This window comes from Ranitomeya variabilis, chromosome 4 (assembly GCF_051348905.1).
Source record: "Ranitomeya variabilis isolate aRanVar5 chromosome 4, aRanVar5.hap1, whole genome shotgun sequence".
In the NCBI taxonomy this organism is placed as follows: Eukaryota; Metazoa; Chordata; class Amphibia; order Anura; family Dendrobatidae; genus Ranitomeya; species Ranitomeya variabilis.
The window spans coordinates 100,053,123-100,068,951 of record NC_135235.1 but is presented as its reverse complement, the minus strand read 5'-3'; the positions used below and the strand labels follow the sequence as shown (position 1 = coordinate 100,068,951).

General features: G+C 47.9%; 1 protein-coding gene across 3 annotated transcripts in view; it reads right to left on the bottom strand.

Annotated features, from left to right (window-relative positions):
• LOC143769920 (solute carrier family 22 member 15-like) overlaps positions 1 to 15,829 on the bottom strand; it is a 278,504-nt gene that overhangs the window by 220,145 nt on the left and 42,530 nt on the right. For all 3 annotated transcript variants that reach the window (XM_077258975.1, XM_077258977.1, XM_077258976.1), the window contains exons 2-5: positions 15,590 to 15,733; positions 13,484 to 13,616; positions 11,084 to 11,248; positions 8,104 to 8,233 (exon numbers count right to left, since the gene is read on the bottom strand). In XM_077258975.1, coding sequence (XP_077115090.1) covers positions 8,104 to 8,233; positions 11,084 to 11,248; positions 13,484 to 13,616; positions 15,590 to 15,733 — 572 coding nt within the window. The remainder of the gene's footprint in view (positions 1 to 8,103; positions 8,234 to 11,083; positions 11,249 to 13,483; positions 13,617 to 15,589; positions 15,734 to 15,829) is intronic.

Genomic DNA, 15,829 nt, shown 5'->3' with positions numbered 1-15,829 from the left:
ATTTACCAACGATCACGACCAGCGATACGACCTGGCCGTGATCGTTGGTAAGTGGTTGTGTGGTCGCTGGGGAGCTGTCACATAGACCGCTCTCCAGCGACCAACGATGCCGAGGTTCGCTGGTAACCAGGGTAAACAGCGGGTTACTAAGCGCAGGGCCGCGCTTAGTAACCCGATGTTTACCGTGGTTACCAGCGTAAAAGTAAAAAAAAAAAAACCGTACATACTCACCATCTGATGTCCGTCAGGTCCCTTGCCGTCTGCTTCCCGCTCTGACTGAGTGCCGCCGTACAGTGAGAGCAGAGCGCAGCGGTGACGTCACCGCTGTGATCTGCTCTCACTTTCCGGCCGGCACTCAGTCAGAGCGGGAAGCAGACGGCAAGGGACCTGACGGACATCAGATGGTGAGTATGTACGTTTTTTTTTTTTTTACTTTTACGCTGGTAACCACGGTAAACATCGGGTTACTAAGCACGGCCCTGCGCTTAGTAACCCGATGTTTACCCTGGTTACAAGCGAACGCATCGCTGGATCGCTGTCACACACAACGATCCAGCGATGACAGCGGGAGATCCAGCGACGAAAGAAAGTTTCAAACGATCTGCTACAACGTACGATTCTCAGCAGGGTCCCTGATCGCTGCTGCGTGTCAGACACTGCGAGATCGTAACTATATCGCTAGAACGTCACGAATCGTGCCGTCGTAGCGATGAAAATGCCACTGTGTGACGGTACCCTAAGTCATGAACTGTCGCCACCGACTTCAGCAGATTATGGAGAGTAGTGGGGATTTTATCTGTTATTTCTGTATAGACCGAACAAGATGTATGACCCCCTCTTATCCCTTTTACCTTAGACTGTGTGACCTCCTATGATAGAATAGCTCTATTACTACTATAGTTATACTATGCAGATATTATGAGACTTTTATAGTATTTTGCAGTATTTTTGGTATTTATGCATTATTTAAATAGTGAATATCATATCATAAATTTGTTTTGTGATCATTTACTATGTCATATATAAAATAATAAAAAAGGTCCATGTTACATAAAAAAAAAATAACACAAACATTGTACTAATATACACAATATTCTGCACATTCACAATTTGTGAAACCATTACCCTTTAGTTGATCACTAGGTGAGATGTACATGCCCCCAGGATCATTTTGTGGCCAAGTCATTGATTTGGACTGAATGCCATTAAAGGTTTTTCTTTATGGTTTTGGAAAACCCCTATGTCCAGGTGCAGTTTGTGTGAAAAACTCACCCTACCCCGGTGCAAGTGCTCCTGGCGTCTGTTATCGCCAGCAGCGCTGCCATTGCTGCAGCCAATAAATGAGCTCAGAGGTTCTGCCTGAGCACAAAGCACGAGCCCCTCAGAGGCTGAGCTCACTGACTGGATTGGCGGCAGCGCTGTCAATATTGTTTGCAAGTTGACGTTACAACAGCCAGCGGATGCAGCTACAGAGATTCAGCACCGGACCCAATGAGGGTGAATAAGGCTCAGTTTGCTTTTTACAACAAACTGCACCTGGGTACATTGTTTTTTTGAAAACAGGAACCCACCTGAAAGAAATTTCTATTTCTAGGAAGAGACAATCCCTTTAAAAATGAACCCTAGAACATGCTGTAAAATAAAAAGGGAGCACAGTATACTCGCCTTACCAATCCTCTTCTCCCCGGGCACAGCTGACAGGACATGGTGCTGCGCATAGGTTTCTAACATATCAATACTAGATGGTGGCCCGATTCTAACGCATCGGGTATTCTAGAATATGCATGTCGTTTATTTATTAACTTTTCAGAATAATGCAATTTATACACAGGATTCGGCCGGCCGGGCGCGACCAATTAGCGAAGTGTAGTTCAAATTCCGCGCCAATTCGCGGCCGGACTGCGCCTGACGCTGATTGTTCGCAGCCAGCCGGGCATGACCAATCAGTGAAGCCAGGGCCGGCTCCAGGTTTTTGAGGGCCCCGGGCGAAAGAGTCTCAGTGGGCCCCCCTTTTTAACACATACCACGATTCATGACGCACAGATAAAGCAGAGAAATATACCACAGCCAAGCAGCATATAACAGCCACGTAGCATATAACACAGCCACGTAGTATATAACGCAGCCACGTAGTATATAACACAGCCCACGTAGCATATAGCACAGCCCACGTAGCATATAACACAGCCCACGTAGTATATAGCACAGCCCATGTAGTATATAGAACAGCCCACGTAGTATATAGCACAGCCCACGCAGTGTAGAGCACAGCCCACGTAGTATATAACAGAGGCCATGTACTATATAACACAACCACGTAGTAAATAGCACAGCCACGTAGTATATTGCCCAGCCATGTATATTGCAGCTACGTAGTATATAGCACAGCCCACGTAGTATATAACACAGCCCACGCAGTGTATAACACAGCCCATGCAGTATATAGCACAACCCACGCAGTGTATAACACAGCCCATGTAGTATATAGCACAGCCCACGTAGTATATAACACCCACGCAGTGTATAACACAGCCCACATAGTATATAGCACAGCCCACGCAGTATATAGCACAGCCCACGTAGTATATAACACAGCCACGTAGTATATAGCACAGCTCACACAGTATAACGCAGCCCAAGTAATATATAACAGCCCACGTAGTATATAACACAGCCACGTAGTATGTAGCACAGCCCATGTAGTATACAGCACAGCTCACGCAGTATATAACACAGCCACATAGTATATAGCACAGCTCACGCAGTATATAACACAGCCATGTAGTATATTGCCCAGCCACGTAATATATTGCACAGCCCACGTAGTATATAGCACAGACGCAGTACATAACACAGCTCACGCAGTGTATAAGACAGCCCACGTAGTATATAGCACAGCGATGTGATATATAGCACAGCCCACATAGTATATAGCACAGAGACGTAGTATATAACACAGCCCACACAGTATATAACACAGCCCACATAGTATATAGCAATGCGGGCACCATATCCCTGTTAAAAAATAATGAAAATAAAAAATAGTTATATACTCACCTTCCGGTGGCCCCCAGATCCAGGCGAAGCGTTTAGCGATGCTCCGGTCCCAAAAATGCATTGCGGTCTCGCGAGATGATGACGTAGCGGTCTTGCGAGACGGCAATGCATGGCCCGGAGCATTGCGAGGGGCGGGAAAGGCGCTGGAAGGTGAGTATATAATGATTTTTAAAAAAATGTTTTTATTATTTTTAACATTAGATCTTTTTACTATTGATGCTGCATAGGCATAACGCGGCATAACGCGGTGTAACGCAGCCATTAACCCTGCGTGAGTGCTGACTGGAGGGGGCACTGACAGAGTGTAGGAAGGGGCGAATTCGCGGCCAGACTGTGCCCGTCGCTGATTGGTCGCGGCCGCGGGATTTCCGTGACAGACGGAAGTGCCCCTTAGACGATTATATATCTAGATATCCTGCATAATTCTAGTCTGTCCACACAACTCTAATTCTCCAATTCTGTATGTGTTTCACATATTTTCCCGTTTCGTCCATTATTGGCTAGATGTACATCTTTGTTACCTACAGCAGCCAATTACTGCGCAGCTTTCATTTTACCAAGCCTGTTTAAAAAAATGAAAGCTGGGCTCTGATTGGTTACTATGGGCAACAGTGACAGGTTTTCTATTAACAGTGTAGATAAAAGCCCATTCATAGATATGACGTGTCCACTATAACAAATATGGACAGAAATAATCTGACGGTCTTATATTGGGCCGCTATGCACGGACTGGACGCGGGTCTCGCAACACAAGCGTGACAGTCTCATAGAAATACTTGAAACTGTCACCCTCAAGTCAGGAGAAACACGGCCAGTCCGTGAATTAATGGTTTGTGCTTGGACTGATTGGCATGGACAACTTAATGAGACGTTAAAAACAACAGCTGTGCAGCTGGCCCTTCCTGCCCCGTGCAGCGGGCCCTTCCAGCCCCGTGCAGCGGGCCCTTCCAGCCCCGTGCAGCGGGCCCTTCCTGCCCCGTGCAGCGGGCCCTTCCTGCCCCGTGCAGCGGGCCCTTCCTGCCCCGTGCAGCGGGCCCTTCCTGCCCCGTGCAGCGGGCCCTTCCAGCCCCGTGCAGCGGGCCCTTCCAGCCCCGTGCAGCGGGCCCTTCCTGCCCCGTGCAGCGGGCCCTTCCTGCCCCGTGCCCTTCCTGCCCCGTGCAGCGGGCCCTTCCTGCCCCGTGCAGCTGGCCCTTCCTGCCCCGTGCAGCTGGCCCTTCCTGCCCCGTGCAGCTGGCCCTTCCTGCCCCGTGCAGCTGGCCCTTCCTGCCCCGTGCAGCTGGCCCTTCCTGCCCCGTGCAGCTGGCCCTTCCTGCTCCGTGCAGCTGGCCCTTCCTGCTCCGTGCACCTGGCCCTTCCTGCTCTGTTCTGTGTCTCACACAGCTGAGCAGCGGAGTCAGAGAGGAGGTGAGCCAATCTTGCTTTGCAGCAACAGGCGCACAGTGTCTACATCCACCATGTGCAGAGAGGAAAGTGCACTCACACATGTTTTTTATCACTGCAAAGTAATAAGACCAGCAGGTGTCTACTGAGCATGTGCGGTCTGGCATCAAAGAACTACATGACGTAAATGTATACATAGGCAATCAGGTAGATAGAGGCCTGTGACGTGTGTGTATCCAGAGGGCAATATCAGGAGCAGTGAGCAATTTTGGAACTTGATTGCATATGACAACTTTACTTATTTCAGGATTGTAATCTACTGAGCTGTGATTGATATCGTGGGAATATCCCTCTAAAAAAGGTTAAAGGGAACCTATCACCCCATTTTTTAAAGATTAGATAAAAATAGTGTGAAATAGGGGCAGAGCTGGGCTTTACATTAGTGCCTTTTTGGTGCCTTTACACCCCCGTTAGGCTGCCGAAATACTTTTGTGAAGTGGCCGTTTTGTCCTGTCACTCAAGTTGGTCAGGTCGGATGGGCGTGGTCACAGCGCTGTTTCTCCCCCAGATCAGGCTCATCATTACGTTGGTGGCGTAGTGGTGTGCGCATGTCCAAAGAGAAGATCCACTGCCCAGGAGATTCAAAACAGCGCGGTCTACGCTATTCGCCGTTTACCAGTGGGCGCGGCCATCTTTCCTGTGGCCGCTCGTGCGCAGATGGAGCGCTCTGCTGCCCGGGGCTTCAGGAAAATGGCCGCCGCGATCTCCATCTGCGCACGCGCGGAATCCCGCGGCCATTTTCCTGAAGCCCCGGGCAGCAGAGCGCTCCATCTGCGCACGCGCGGCCACAGGAAAGATGGCCGCGCCCACCGGTAAACGGCGAATAGCGTAGACCGCGCTGTTTTGAATCTCCTGGGCAGTGGATCTTCTCTTTGGACATGCGCACACCACTACGCAGTGGCGTAACTACAAAGTTATGGGCCCCGGTGCGAACTTCCAAATGGGGCCCCCCCCTACCCCCGCCCCGCCCCCCTACCCCCCCACCTTCCCCTCTATACGCCTCGGACTGTTGCAGGAATCTCCTGCACTGCAACATGGTGTTGGGTGCCAGCACAGCCCGCACAGTGGTATATCCAGCACAGCCCGCACAGTGGTATATCCAGCACAGCCCGCACAGTGGTATATCCAGCACAGCCCTCACAGTGGTATATAGAGCACAGCCCGCACAGTGTTATATACAGCAGAGCCCGCACGGTGGTATATACAGCACAGCCCTCACAGTGGTATATAGAGCACAGCCCGCACAGTGTTATATACAGCAGAGCCCGCACGGTGGTATATACAGCAGAGCCCGCACAGTGGTATATACAGCACAGCCCGCACAGTGGTATATACAGCACAGCCCGCACAGTGGTATATACAGCAGAGCCCGCACAATGGTATATACAGCAGAGCCCGCACAGTGGTATATACAGCAGAGCCCGCACAGTGGTATATAGAGCACAGCCCGCAGTGGTATATCCAGTACAGTCCGCACAGTGGTATATCCAGCACAGCCCGCACAGTGGTATATCCAGCACAGCCCGCACAGTGGTATATACAGCAGAGCCCGCACAGTGGTATATAGAGCACAGCCCGCACAGTGGTATATCCAGCACAGCCCTCACAGTGGTATATCCAGCACAGCCCTCACAGTGGTATATAGAGCACAGCCCGCACAGTGTTATATACAGCAGAGCCCGCACAGTGGTATATACAGCACAGCCCGCACAGTGGTATATACAGCACAGCCCGCACAGTGGTATATACAGCACAGCCCGCACAGTGGTATATACAGCACAGCCCGCACAGTGGTATATACAGCACAGCCCGCACAGTGTTATATACAGCACAGCCCGCACAGTGTTATATACAGCACAGCCCGCACAGTGGTATATACAGCACAGCCCGCACAGTGTTATATACAGCAGAGCCCGCACAGGGGTATATACAGCACAGCCCGCACAGGGATATATACAGCAGAGCCCGCACAGGGGTATATACAGCAGAGCCCGCACAGTGGTATATACAGCACAGGGGTATATAGAGCACAGCCCGCACAGGGGTATATAGAGCACAGCCCGCACAGGGGTATATAGAGCACAGCCCGCACAGTGGTATATAGAGCACAGCCCGCACAGTGTTATATACAGCAGAGCCCGCACAGGGGTATATAGAGCAGAGCCCGCACAGTGGTATATACAGCAGAACCCGCACAGTGGTATATACCGCACAGCCCGCACAGTGGTATATACAGCACAGCCCGCACAGTGGTATATAGAGCACAGCCCGCACAGTGGTATATCCAGCACAGCCCTCACAGTGGTATATAGAGCACAGCCCGCAGTGTTATATACAGCAGAGCCTGCACAGTGGTATATACAGCACAGCCCGCACAGTGGTATATACAGCACAGCCCGCACAGTGGTATATACAGCACAGCCCGCACAGTGGTATATACAGCACAGCCCGCACAGTGGTATATACAGCACAGCCCGCACAGGGATATATACAGCACAGCCCGCACAGTGGTATATACAGCACAGCCCGCACAGTGGTATATACAGCACAGCCCGCACAGGGATATATACAGCACAGCCCGCACAGTGGTATATACAGCACAGCCCGCACAGGGATATATACAGCAGAGCCCGCACAGGGGTATATACAGCAGAGCCCGCACAGGGGTATATAGAGCACAGCCCGCACAGTGTTATATACAGCAGAGCCCGCACAGGGATATATACAGCAGAGCCCGCACAGGGATATATAGAGCACAGCCCACATCTCATCTCATCCCCCCCCCCCGATAATGGCCCCACAGTCCGGTTAAAAAGAAAAAAAAAAAACTCTCCTCACCTTTCCTTTTGCCCGCGCTGCTCCCGGCGGCTGCAGTCTGCCCAGGACACTGCAGGTGCGCGATGATATGACGTCATCGCGCACCCGCAGTGTACTGTCAGAGGCAGAGCGGGGAATGATGGGAGAGGAAGCGTCAGGTGACGCTCTCTCCTCCCATCATTGCATTGAACTATACCGGTGTCATAGACGCCGGTATAGTTAAATGCGGCGGCGCCGTCGGCACTGGGGGGGGGGGGTTCCGGGGGAGGAACAGCGCAGCGGCCCACTACTGGCATCGGCTCTTCTGGCATTTGCCAGAAGTGCCCGATGGCCAGCCCGGCCCTGCTCAGACCTGCCGGCCCGGGGCCCCTGACCTGCGGGGCCCGGTCGCAATGGCGACCGCTGCGACCGCGGTAGTTACGCCCCTGCCACTACGCCACCAACGTAATGATGAGCCTGATCTGGGGGAGAAACAGCGCTGTGACCACGCCCATCCGACCAGACCAACTTGAGTGACAGGACAAAACGGCCACTTCACAAAGGTATTTCGGCAGCCTAACGGGGGGTGTAAAGGCACCAAAAAGGCACTAATGTAAAGCCCAGCTCTGCCCCTATTTCACACTATTTTTATCTAATTTTTAAAAAACGGGGTGATAGGTTCCCTTTAAATGATCCTGGTCAGAGGAGCTGTGAGCGAACAACACTGACCATTGCGCCTGTGTATGAGTCCTAACAGTCAGCACATGCAACATGGGAAATTTAAGGTATTGTACAATAACTAAAACTTACAATGAAAGTAGGAAGAACAGAACTCCTGGTGAGTTGGCTACAAATGCAAGTATCCTCCAGTTCCTGATGTAATAGCCCAGCAAGGCATAAAGAGCTATACCAACAGCAAAGGTTAGGTTAGTTAAAGAACCTAAAAAAGGAGGCAAGATTGAGAGGAAGTCAGCACGGAGAAAGTAGCAATTGGTGCAAGCAACAATCATGTGTAGCTACAAAGCCAACATAACAATAAGACCCACACAGATAGGTAGTAAATGGCCATGGGGAGAGGCGTCTTCACATTATAGAGACCCAGCTGGGCTGACAAGGAGCCGACTGCTTCAGCCAGCAGAATTTTTTTCAGAACTTTTTATTTAGGTCCCACTTGGGAACATTAACTTCTATACATTGGCATAATACACGGAAATACTTTCAGCAGTGCAGTATGACAGTGTATAATGGCCATCAGCCTAAGGCAGTATACTCTAATCCAGGGGTTCCCACCTTACCCCCATTCAGTATTCGTGCATCAAGGACTCCCACCACACTGTCACATCCAGCTTCAATGACCTCCTCTATGTGGAGGCATCATCCCACCTCTAGCTAGGCACATCATTTCATTCTCGCCCCCAAGGCCAGCATTCTATGCAGGCTACTCCCGAGTCACCATCTGGACTACTACTCTTTGCTAGACCTGGTGCTAATTCACCAAGCTGGCAGAGATCTACGAGCGACATCACGGTCCCACGTGCCATATCTGGCTCCTGGGCTACCGTCTGGAAACCCCTGATGTAGTGGGTTAACTGGCCAAGATTTCAAGGGAAGGTGCCATTAAAAATAATTTTTGCAAAGTATTAAAGTTTCAGTTTTGTAAAAAAATATATAATTTGTATGGAAGTAAAATATGAATTTAAAAAATGTTTGATATTTCCACTTTTAAACACTAGGGGGAGCAGATGCTGAAATTTGCCATGAAAACCTAGTGTACAACTAGCTCACATTACAACTGCAGTAAATGTGGGCGTGGTCTGGTCACATGTCTGTGACATCACTCCTCCTCTCCTCCCCTTCTGGGCGTTTGCAAATGGTTAAGGAAGGATGAAGTTTAGGATCACAGTGAGGAGTCATTTTGTTGGTGACTGCAAAGTGATACCGATAAGGATGGCCAGCAGGGCTGATTCTGTTAGTGCTGCTCGCTATATCATAAGCTGGGGTTAGATACGTGGAGTCTATCACGTGCTGTAATGTATGACCCCGCTCCATTCACTTCTATGGGAGTAGTAATATAGTGAACAGAGCGGGGTCACACATAACACTACTGTTCCCACAGAAGTGGAAAAAGTGGGGGTCACACATTTCTAAGGGAGCAGTGGTATAATAGGTGACTGTGCTCAGCCTACTTCTATGGGAGCAGTGGTGTAATGAGTGACCCTGCTCTATCAATTTCTATGGGAGCAATGGTGTAATGTGTGACCCCGCTCTGTCCATTTCTATGGGAGTAGTAATATAGTGGACAGAGTCACACCTTTCACCACTTCTCCCATAGAAATGGAAAGAGCGGGGTCACACATTACACTACTGCTCCCATAGAAGTGGACGGAGCGGGTTCACACATTACACCATTGCTCCATAGAAATGGCCAGAGCAGGGTCACACATTTCTAAGGAAGCAGTGGTATAATATGTGATTGCGCTCAGTCTACTTCTACGGGAGCAGTGATGTAATTGTGTGCGTTTTAGATGTGCAAATTCGGGCACTTTGCCAGACTCTTCCCGCTTGCCCAGGTGCAGTAGCAATCGTGGTAATGGTAGTTGGGGTTGATAACAGCTGTGACCACTGCAGGCTCTTGAATCCAGGTTATGTGCTGTATAAGTATCGCACTCAGACACTTACACACCCCCAAATGCAAATGGCAACCCCCAGTGGCAGAGGTAAAAATTAATTTTGTATTAAAGCACCATTCCAGAGGTTTGTTTGTTTTTCAGTGCTGGAGTGGCGCTATAAATATAAGCCCCCGGCCCCCAGTCTTACAATCACCATCTGGCAACTTCACAGATTATTTGGTGGCGTTCCAGCCCCCCACGCTAACATGTGACAGTAGCTTCTGGCCAGCCGGAAGTCAAAAGCTACGTCACAAGCTCTCGATACAAGTCTATAAGAGCCAGAACGAGGCCAGAACAAGGCTTTGATACACTTGTATTGAAAAGTGACCTCAGCGCCGCTCCATGAAACACAAGAAGCAGGTAGGTAACTGTTCAACGGAGACCAAAAGGGAGTGATGCTGGAAACGGATGAAAATAGTGGCAGGGGAATAACAATTAAAACACCACTCCAGTAGTGCAATTAAAAAAAAAAAAAAAAAACACTGGAGTGGTACTATAAAAATAATTATATAAATCAATAATTATTAATACAAAAATAAAAATAGCGGCACCTTCCCTTTAAGTTATCTTTATTCCTGGTCATTAGAGCAGGAGACAGACACTGCAGGGATCCCATGGTGATATCTCATACACTGTTTTGTGTCCCATCGATAATCATGATGTGCTCTTACTAGTGGTGAGCGAATATACTCGTTACTCAACATTTCCCGAGCATGCTCGGGTGTCCTCGAGTATTGTTTAGTGCTCGGAGATTTAGTTTTCATCGCCTCAGCTGGATGATTTACAGCTATTAGCCAGCATATGTACATGTGGGGGTTGCCTTTTGCTAGGGAATCCCCACATGTAATCAAGCTGGCTAGTAGCTGTAAATCATTCAGCTGCGGCGATGAAAACCAAATCTCCGAACACTAAAAAAAATACTCAGAGGACACCCGAGCCTGCTTGGGAAATGTCGAGTAACTAGTATATTCGCTCATCACTAGCTATTATAGAAATCTGCAGGAACTGTACAGTTCAATACTGCGTCAAGGGGAAAGACAAAGACAAAAACACTGACAAATTACACTAAATGTATGTACAGTATGTTTAGATAACACCAATTAGTTGAGGAGTCAGCCTACCTGTCAATGCCCAGTAGGATTTTCCAACATATTCTTGTGTTAACACAAAAGATACAAGGGCCATACCCCCATTCATTATACCAACAAATAATCGTGAAAAAGCAAATACTTCATAGCTTGGAGCCAGGGCCGTTAGGTACCCAAAAATAACATCAAAACACAGTCCTGAAAAATAAAAAGAAAGCAGCATAACCAATCATAAAATCAATACCCAAGTCCCTAAAACCATAAGTCAATTTAACAATCGGTGCCCAGCTTGACATTAGATAGCCCCGTCAGTGGCACATAAAATTACATAGCAAAAAGTTACAAAGTTTACTATCAAAATCTCAATAATAAGGGATGCAAGTGAGTGAACCTGGCCATGTTCTCATGTTCCTTGGCCTCCATTGGTAGTTCCACTGATCCACTGAGGTGACAAGGATACTGCAGAGACTACGACAGAAGCAATTATAAGTGGAGTTGAGAAATTTTGGAGAGGGGGACAACATGGTTAGGTACCTTAAACTATCAGGAAGTCAAACCTATGACAAAGTACACCAGGGGAGGGGGGGATGGGTCTCTGAAGTCAATTTTTTTTTTTAACTAAATACTCAAATGTTTTGGAAGAATGCAGAGCTGCCGACTATAGTTATGTTCATTATACCTTGAACAGGCTATTTGCACCTTTTATGTGGTCATATACAGGTGCCTCTCACAAAATTAGAATATCATTAAAAAAAGTTAAATTTATTTCTGTTCTTCAATACAAAAAGTGAAACTCATATTATAGAGTCATTACAAACAGTCATCTATTTCAAGTGTTTATTTCTGTTAATGTTGATGATTATGGCTTACAGCCAATGAAAACCCAAAAAGTCATTATCTCAGTAAATTAGAATACTTTATTACAGCAGCTTGAAAAATGATTTTAAAATCCGAAATATTGGGCTACTGAAACGTATATTCAGTAAATGCACTCAATTCAGGGCTCCTTTTGCATCAATTATTGCATCAATGCGGCGTGGCATGGAGACGATCAGCCTGTGGCACTGCTGAGGTGTTATGGAAGCCCAGGTTGCTGTGAAAGCAGCCTTCAGCTCATCTGCATTGTTGGATCTGGTGTCTCTCATCTTCCTCTTGACAATACCCCATATATTTTCTATGGAGTTAAGGTCAGGTGAGTTTTCTGGCCAATCAAGCACACCGATACTGTTGTTTTTAAACCAGGTATTGGCACTTTTGGCAGTGTGGACAGGTGCCAAGTCCTGCTGGAGAATCAAATTTCCATCTCCAAAAAGCTTGCCAGCAGAGGGAAGCATGAAGAGCTCTAATATTTCCTGGTACACGCCTGCGCTGACTTTGGTCTTGATAAAACACAGTGGACCTACACCAGCAGATGACACTGCTTCCCAAACCATCACTGATTGTGGAAACTTCACACTAGACCTCAAGCAGCTTGGATTGTGGCCTCTCTACTCTTCCTCCAGACGCTGGGACCTTGATTTCCAAATGAATTGCAAATTTACTTTCATCTGACAACAACTCCTTGGACCACAAGAAGTCCAGTTCTTTGTCTCCTTTGCCCAGGTAAGACGCTTCTGGCATTGTCTATTGGTTATGAGTGGCTTGACACAAGGAATGCAACACTTGTAGCCCATGTCCTTGATACCTCGGTGGTGGTGGCTCTTGAAGCAATGACTCCAGCAGCAGTCCACTCCTTGTGAATCTCCCCCAAATTTTTGAATGGCCTTTTCTTAACAATCCTTTTGAGGCTGTGGTTATCCCGGTTGCTTGTGCACCTTTTTCTACCACACTTTTTCCTTCCACTCAACTTTCCATTAATATGCTTGGATACAGCACTCTGAACAGCCAGCTTCTTTAGCAATAACCTTTTGTGGCTTTCCCTCCTTGTGGAGTGTGTCAATGCCTGCCTTCTGGACATCTGTCAAGTCAGCAGTCTCCCCCATGATTGTGGAGCCTACTGAAACACACTAAGGGACCTTTAAAATGCTTAGAAGCCTTTGTAGGCGTTTTTTGTTAATTATTCTAATTTACTGAGATAATGACTTTTGGGTTATCTTTGGCTGTAAGTGATAATCATCAACATTAACAGAAATACATACTTGAAATAGATCACTCTGTAATGACTATATAATATAGGAGTTTCACTTTTTGTATTGAAGAACTGAAATATATTTTTTGATGATATTCTAATTTTGTGAGAAGCACCTGTACATTTACTAAAATGTGATCTCCACTCTATTAGATATTAGCCTTGTGTACTGCACCGGTGGCACACTGATATTGGGGTTGCAGAGTAATATTTTCCCCTGCTGTTTTGGGGATTTGGCATCAATATTTGCTCCTGGAACATTTGAGGAGTAAAAAGCAAAATGTACTAACAAACATTTCACCTACCTGTTAAATATACTGGTCTCCTTCCTAGTTTATCTGACAAAGGTCCAAATAAAAGGTTCCCAATGAGAAGCCCGGCAAATAGTAACGAAGATGCCAGATTGACCTTGTATGCTTCATGCTGAATTAAGTGCCACTATAAAAAGAAAATGTAAACATTTTGGACAAATCCCAAGCATGAATTTAATTTACTCTGTGCTAATAAAGGACCTTGTGCCTTACACTATCAAGCTCTCAATCTGCGCCGGTTCCAAGCCATCTCCTTTACTGAAAAATCACATCTCAAAACAGGTTACTGACTCCCATAAAATAAGCAAACCCAAGCCCAGAAATCCCAGAAGTCAGGTAGTGTGTCTAGAATTTTGTTAGACATTGCCAGCTGTGTTATACAGTCAGCACTTGCTCCTAACAGGAGCAACCCGAGCTCGCTCCTATTACTGCTGTGTCACCATATAAATGTCACAGCGATATCTGACAGGGGCATTTAAATAGTGCATCTGTTCAGCCTCTTGTCTCCCTGATAAAATTGTGAGTTGCCATGGCAGTCAGAGGCCCACGTGTCCACCATATTGATATTGCTCAGTACTCCGGGCATCACCAGGCACATAATGGCTGAATATCACAGTCATTATCTGCTTGGAAATATGTGGGCTCAGTTCCTGAGTCCACATCACAGTGAGGGAGCTGACATTTGACTTACTGTATATATTCGAGTATAAGCCTGAGATTTTCAGCACTTTTTTCTGGTGAAAATGCCCCCCTCGGCTTATACACAAGTCAATTGTCCAGAACGTTGGTGGGGGTGGGGGAGCGGCGGAGCAGCAGCAGGAGCCGGCGGCTGTGGCACAGTGACATTGCAGGCTAACAGAAGACATCATACTCACCCTCCGTCGCTGCATCTCCGTCCCTGCGTTTCCGTTGTCCTGGGAGCTCTCCTCTCCTGTGCTGAGCGGTCACGTGGTACCGCTCATTAAGGTAATGAATATGTACGCGTTTCTACTCCCATAGGCGTGGAGCGCATATTCATTACCTAAATGAGTGGTACCACGTGACCGCTCAGCACAGGAGAGGAGAGCTGCCGGCGCTGGGACAACGGAGAGGCAGGGACGGAGATGCAGGGATGGCGCGAGGAGGGTGAGTAGGATGGGGGGGGGGGGGGGGGATGTGAGCCATGCATACAACGATGGGATAGGGGGGGAGCCGAGCCATGCGAGACCGGGGGATCCGAGCCTTGCGGGACCGGGGGAGCCGAGCCTTGCGGGACCAGGGGAGCCGAGCCTTGCGGGACCAGGGGAGCCGAGCCTTGCGGGACCGGGGGAGCCGAGCCTTGCGGGACCGGGGGAGCCGAGCCTTGCGGGACCGGGGGAGCCGAGCCTTGCGGGACCGGGGGAGCCGAGCCTTGCGGGACCCGGGGAGCCGAGCCTTGCGGGACCGGGGGAGCCGAGCCTTGCGGGACCGGGGGAGCCGAGCCACATACCAGGACAGGGGAGCCACCTACCAGGACAGGACAGGGGGAGCCACATACCAGGACAGGACAGGTGTAGCCACCTACCAGGACAGGACAGGGGTAGCCACATACCAGGACAGGACAGGGGGAGCCACATACCAGGAAAGGAGGAGCCACTCATAGAAGGACAGGACAGGGGGAGCCAAACATAGCAGGACAGGGATGAGGGGACAATGCATACCCGGCTGATACTCAAGTCAATAAGCTTACCCAGTTTTCAGTGGCAAAAGTAGGTGCCTCGGCTTATACTCGGGTCGGCTTATACTCGAGTATACATGGTAACTATAAGTTATGTGTTGGTAAGGGGTTAAAGCAATAGTGAAATTTAGGGTTGTTTTTTCATAGTTTCACTTTACGTAGCATTTTGCTTTTTTTGTGCTTTAAAATGATAAAATGAATGGTGCCATCATTCAAAAGTACAATTTGTCCTGCAAAAGACAAGCTGGAGAAATAATAATAATAAAAAAAAAAGTTATGACTTTTGGAAGAAAGGAAGTGAAAGAAAAAAAGAAAAACACCTATCTGGAAAGGGGTTAAAGAATGGGAATAACCTTTTTAGCTATACTAGTCAAAATATGAAACATAGAATAATGAATACTTGCCTCTGATACTATGGAAGTGAAATTGTCAGTAAAATGAACATGCTTTATTACATCTGAATCAGCAGATGCCTCTTGTATGTCAATATGATATTCAGGTATGGCTCCCACAATGATAATCAGCATGGACTGACAAGCCACATAAACCTAAAAGTGACAATAACAATAGTGAGTACAATGCTGACAATACTTCAGTAAATGCATACGCAGTATACAAAGGTTTGGGTTTTGTTTTTTCTACAA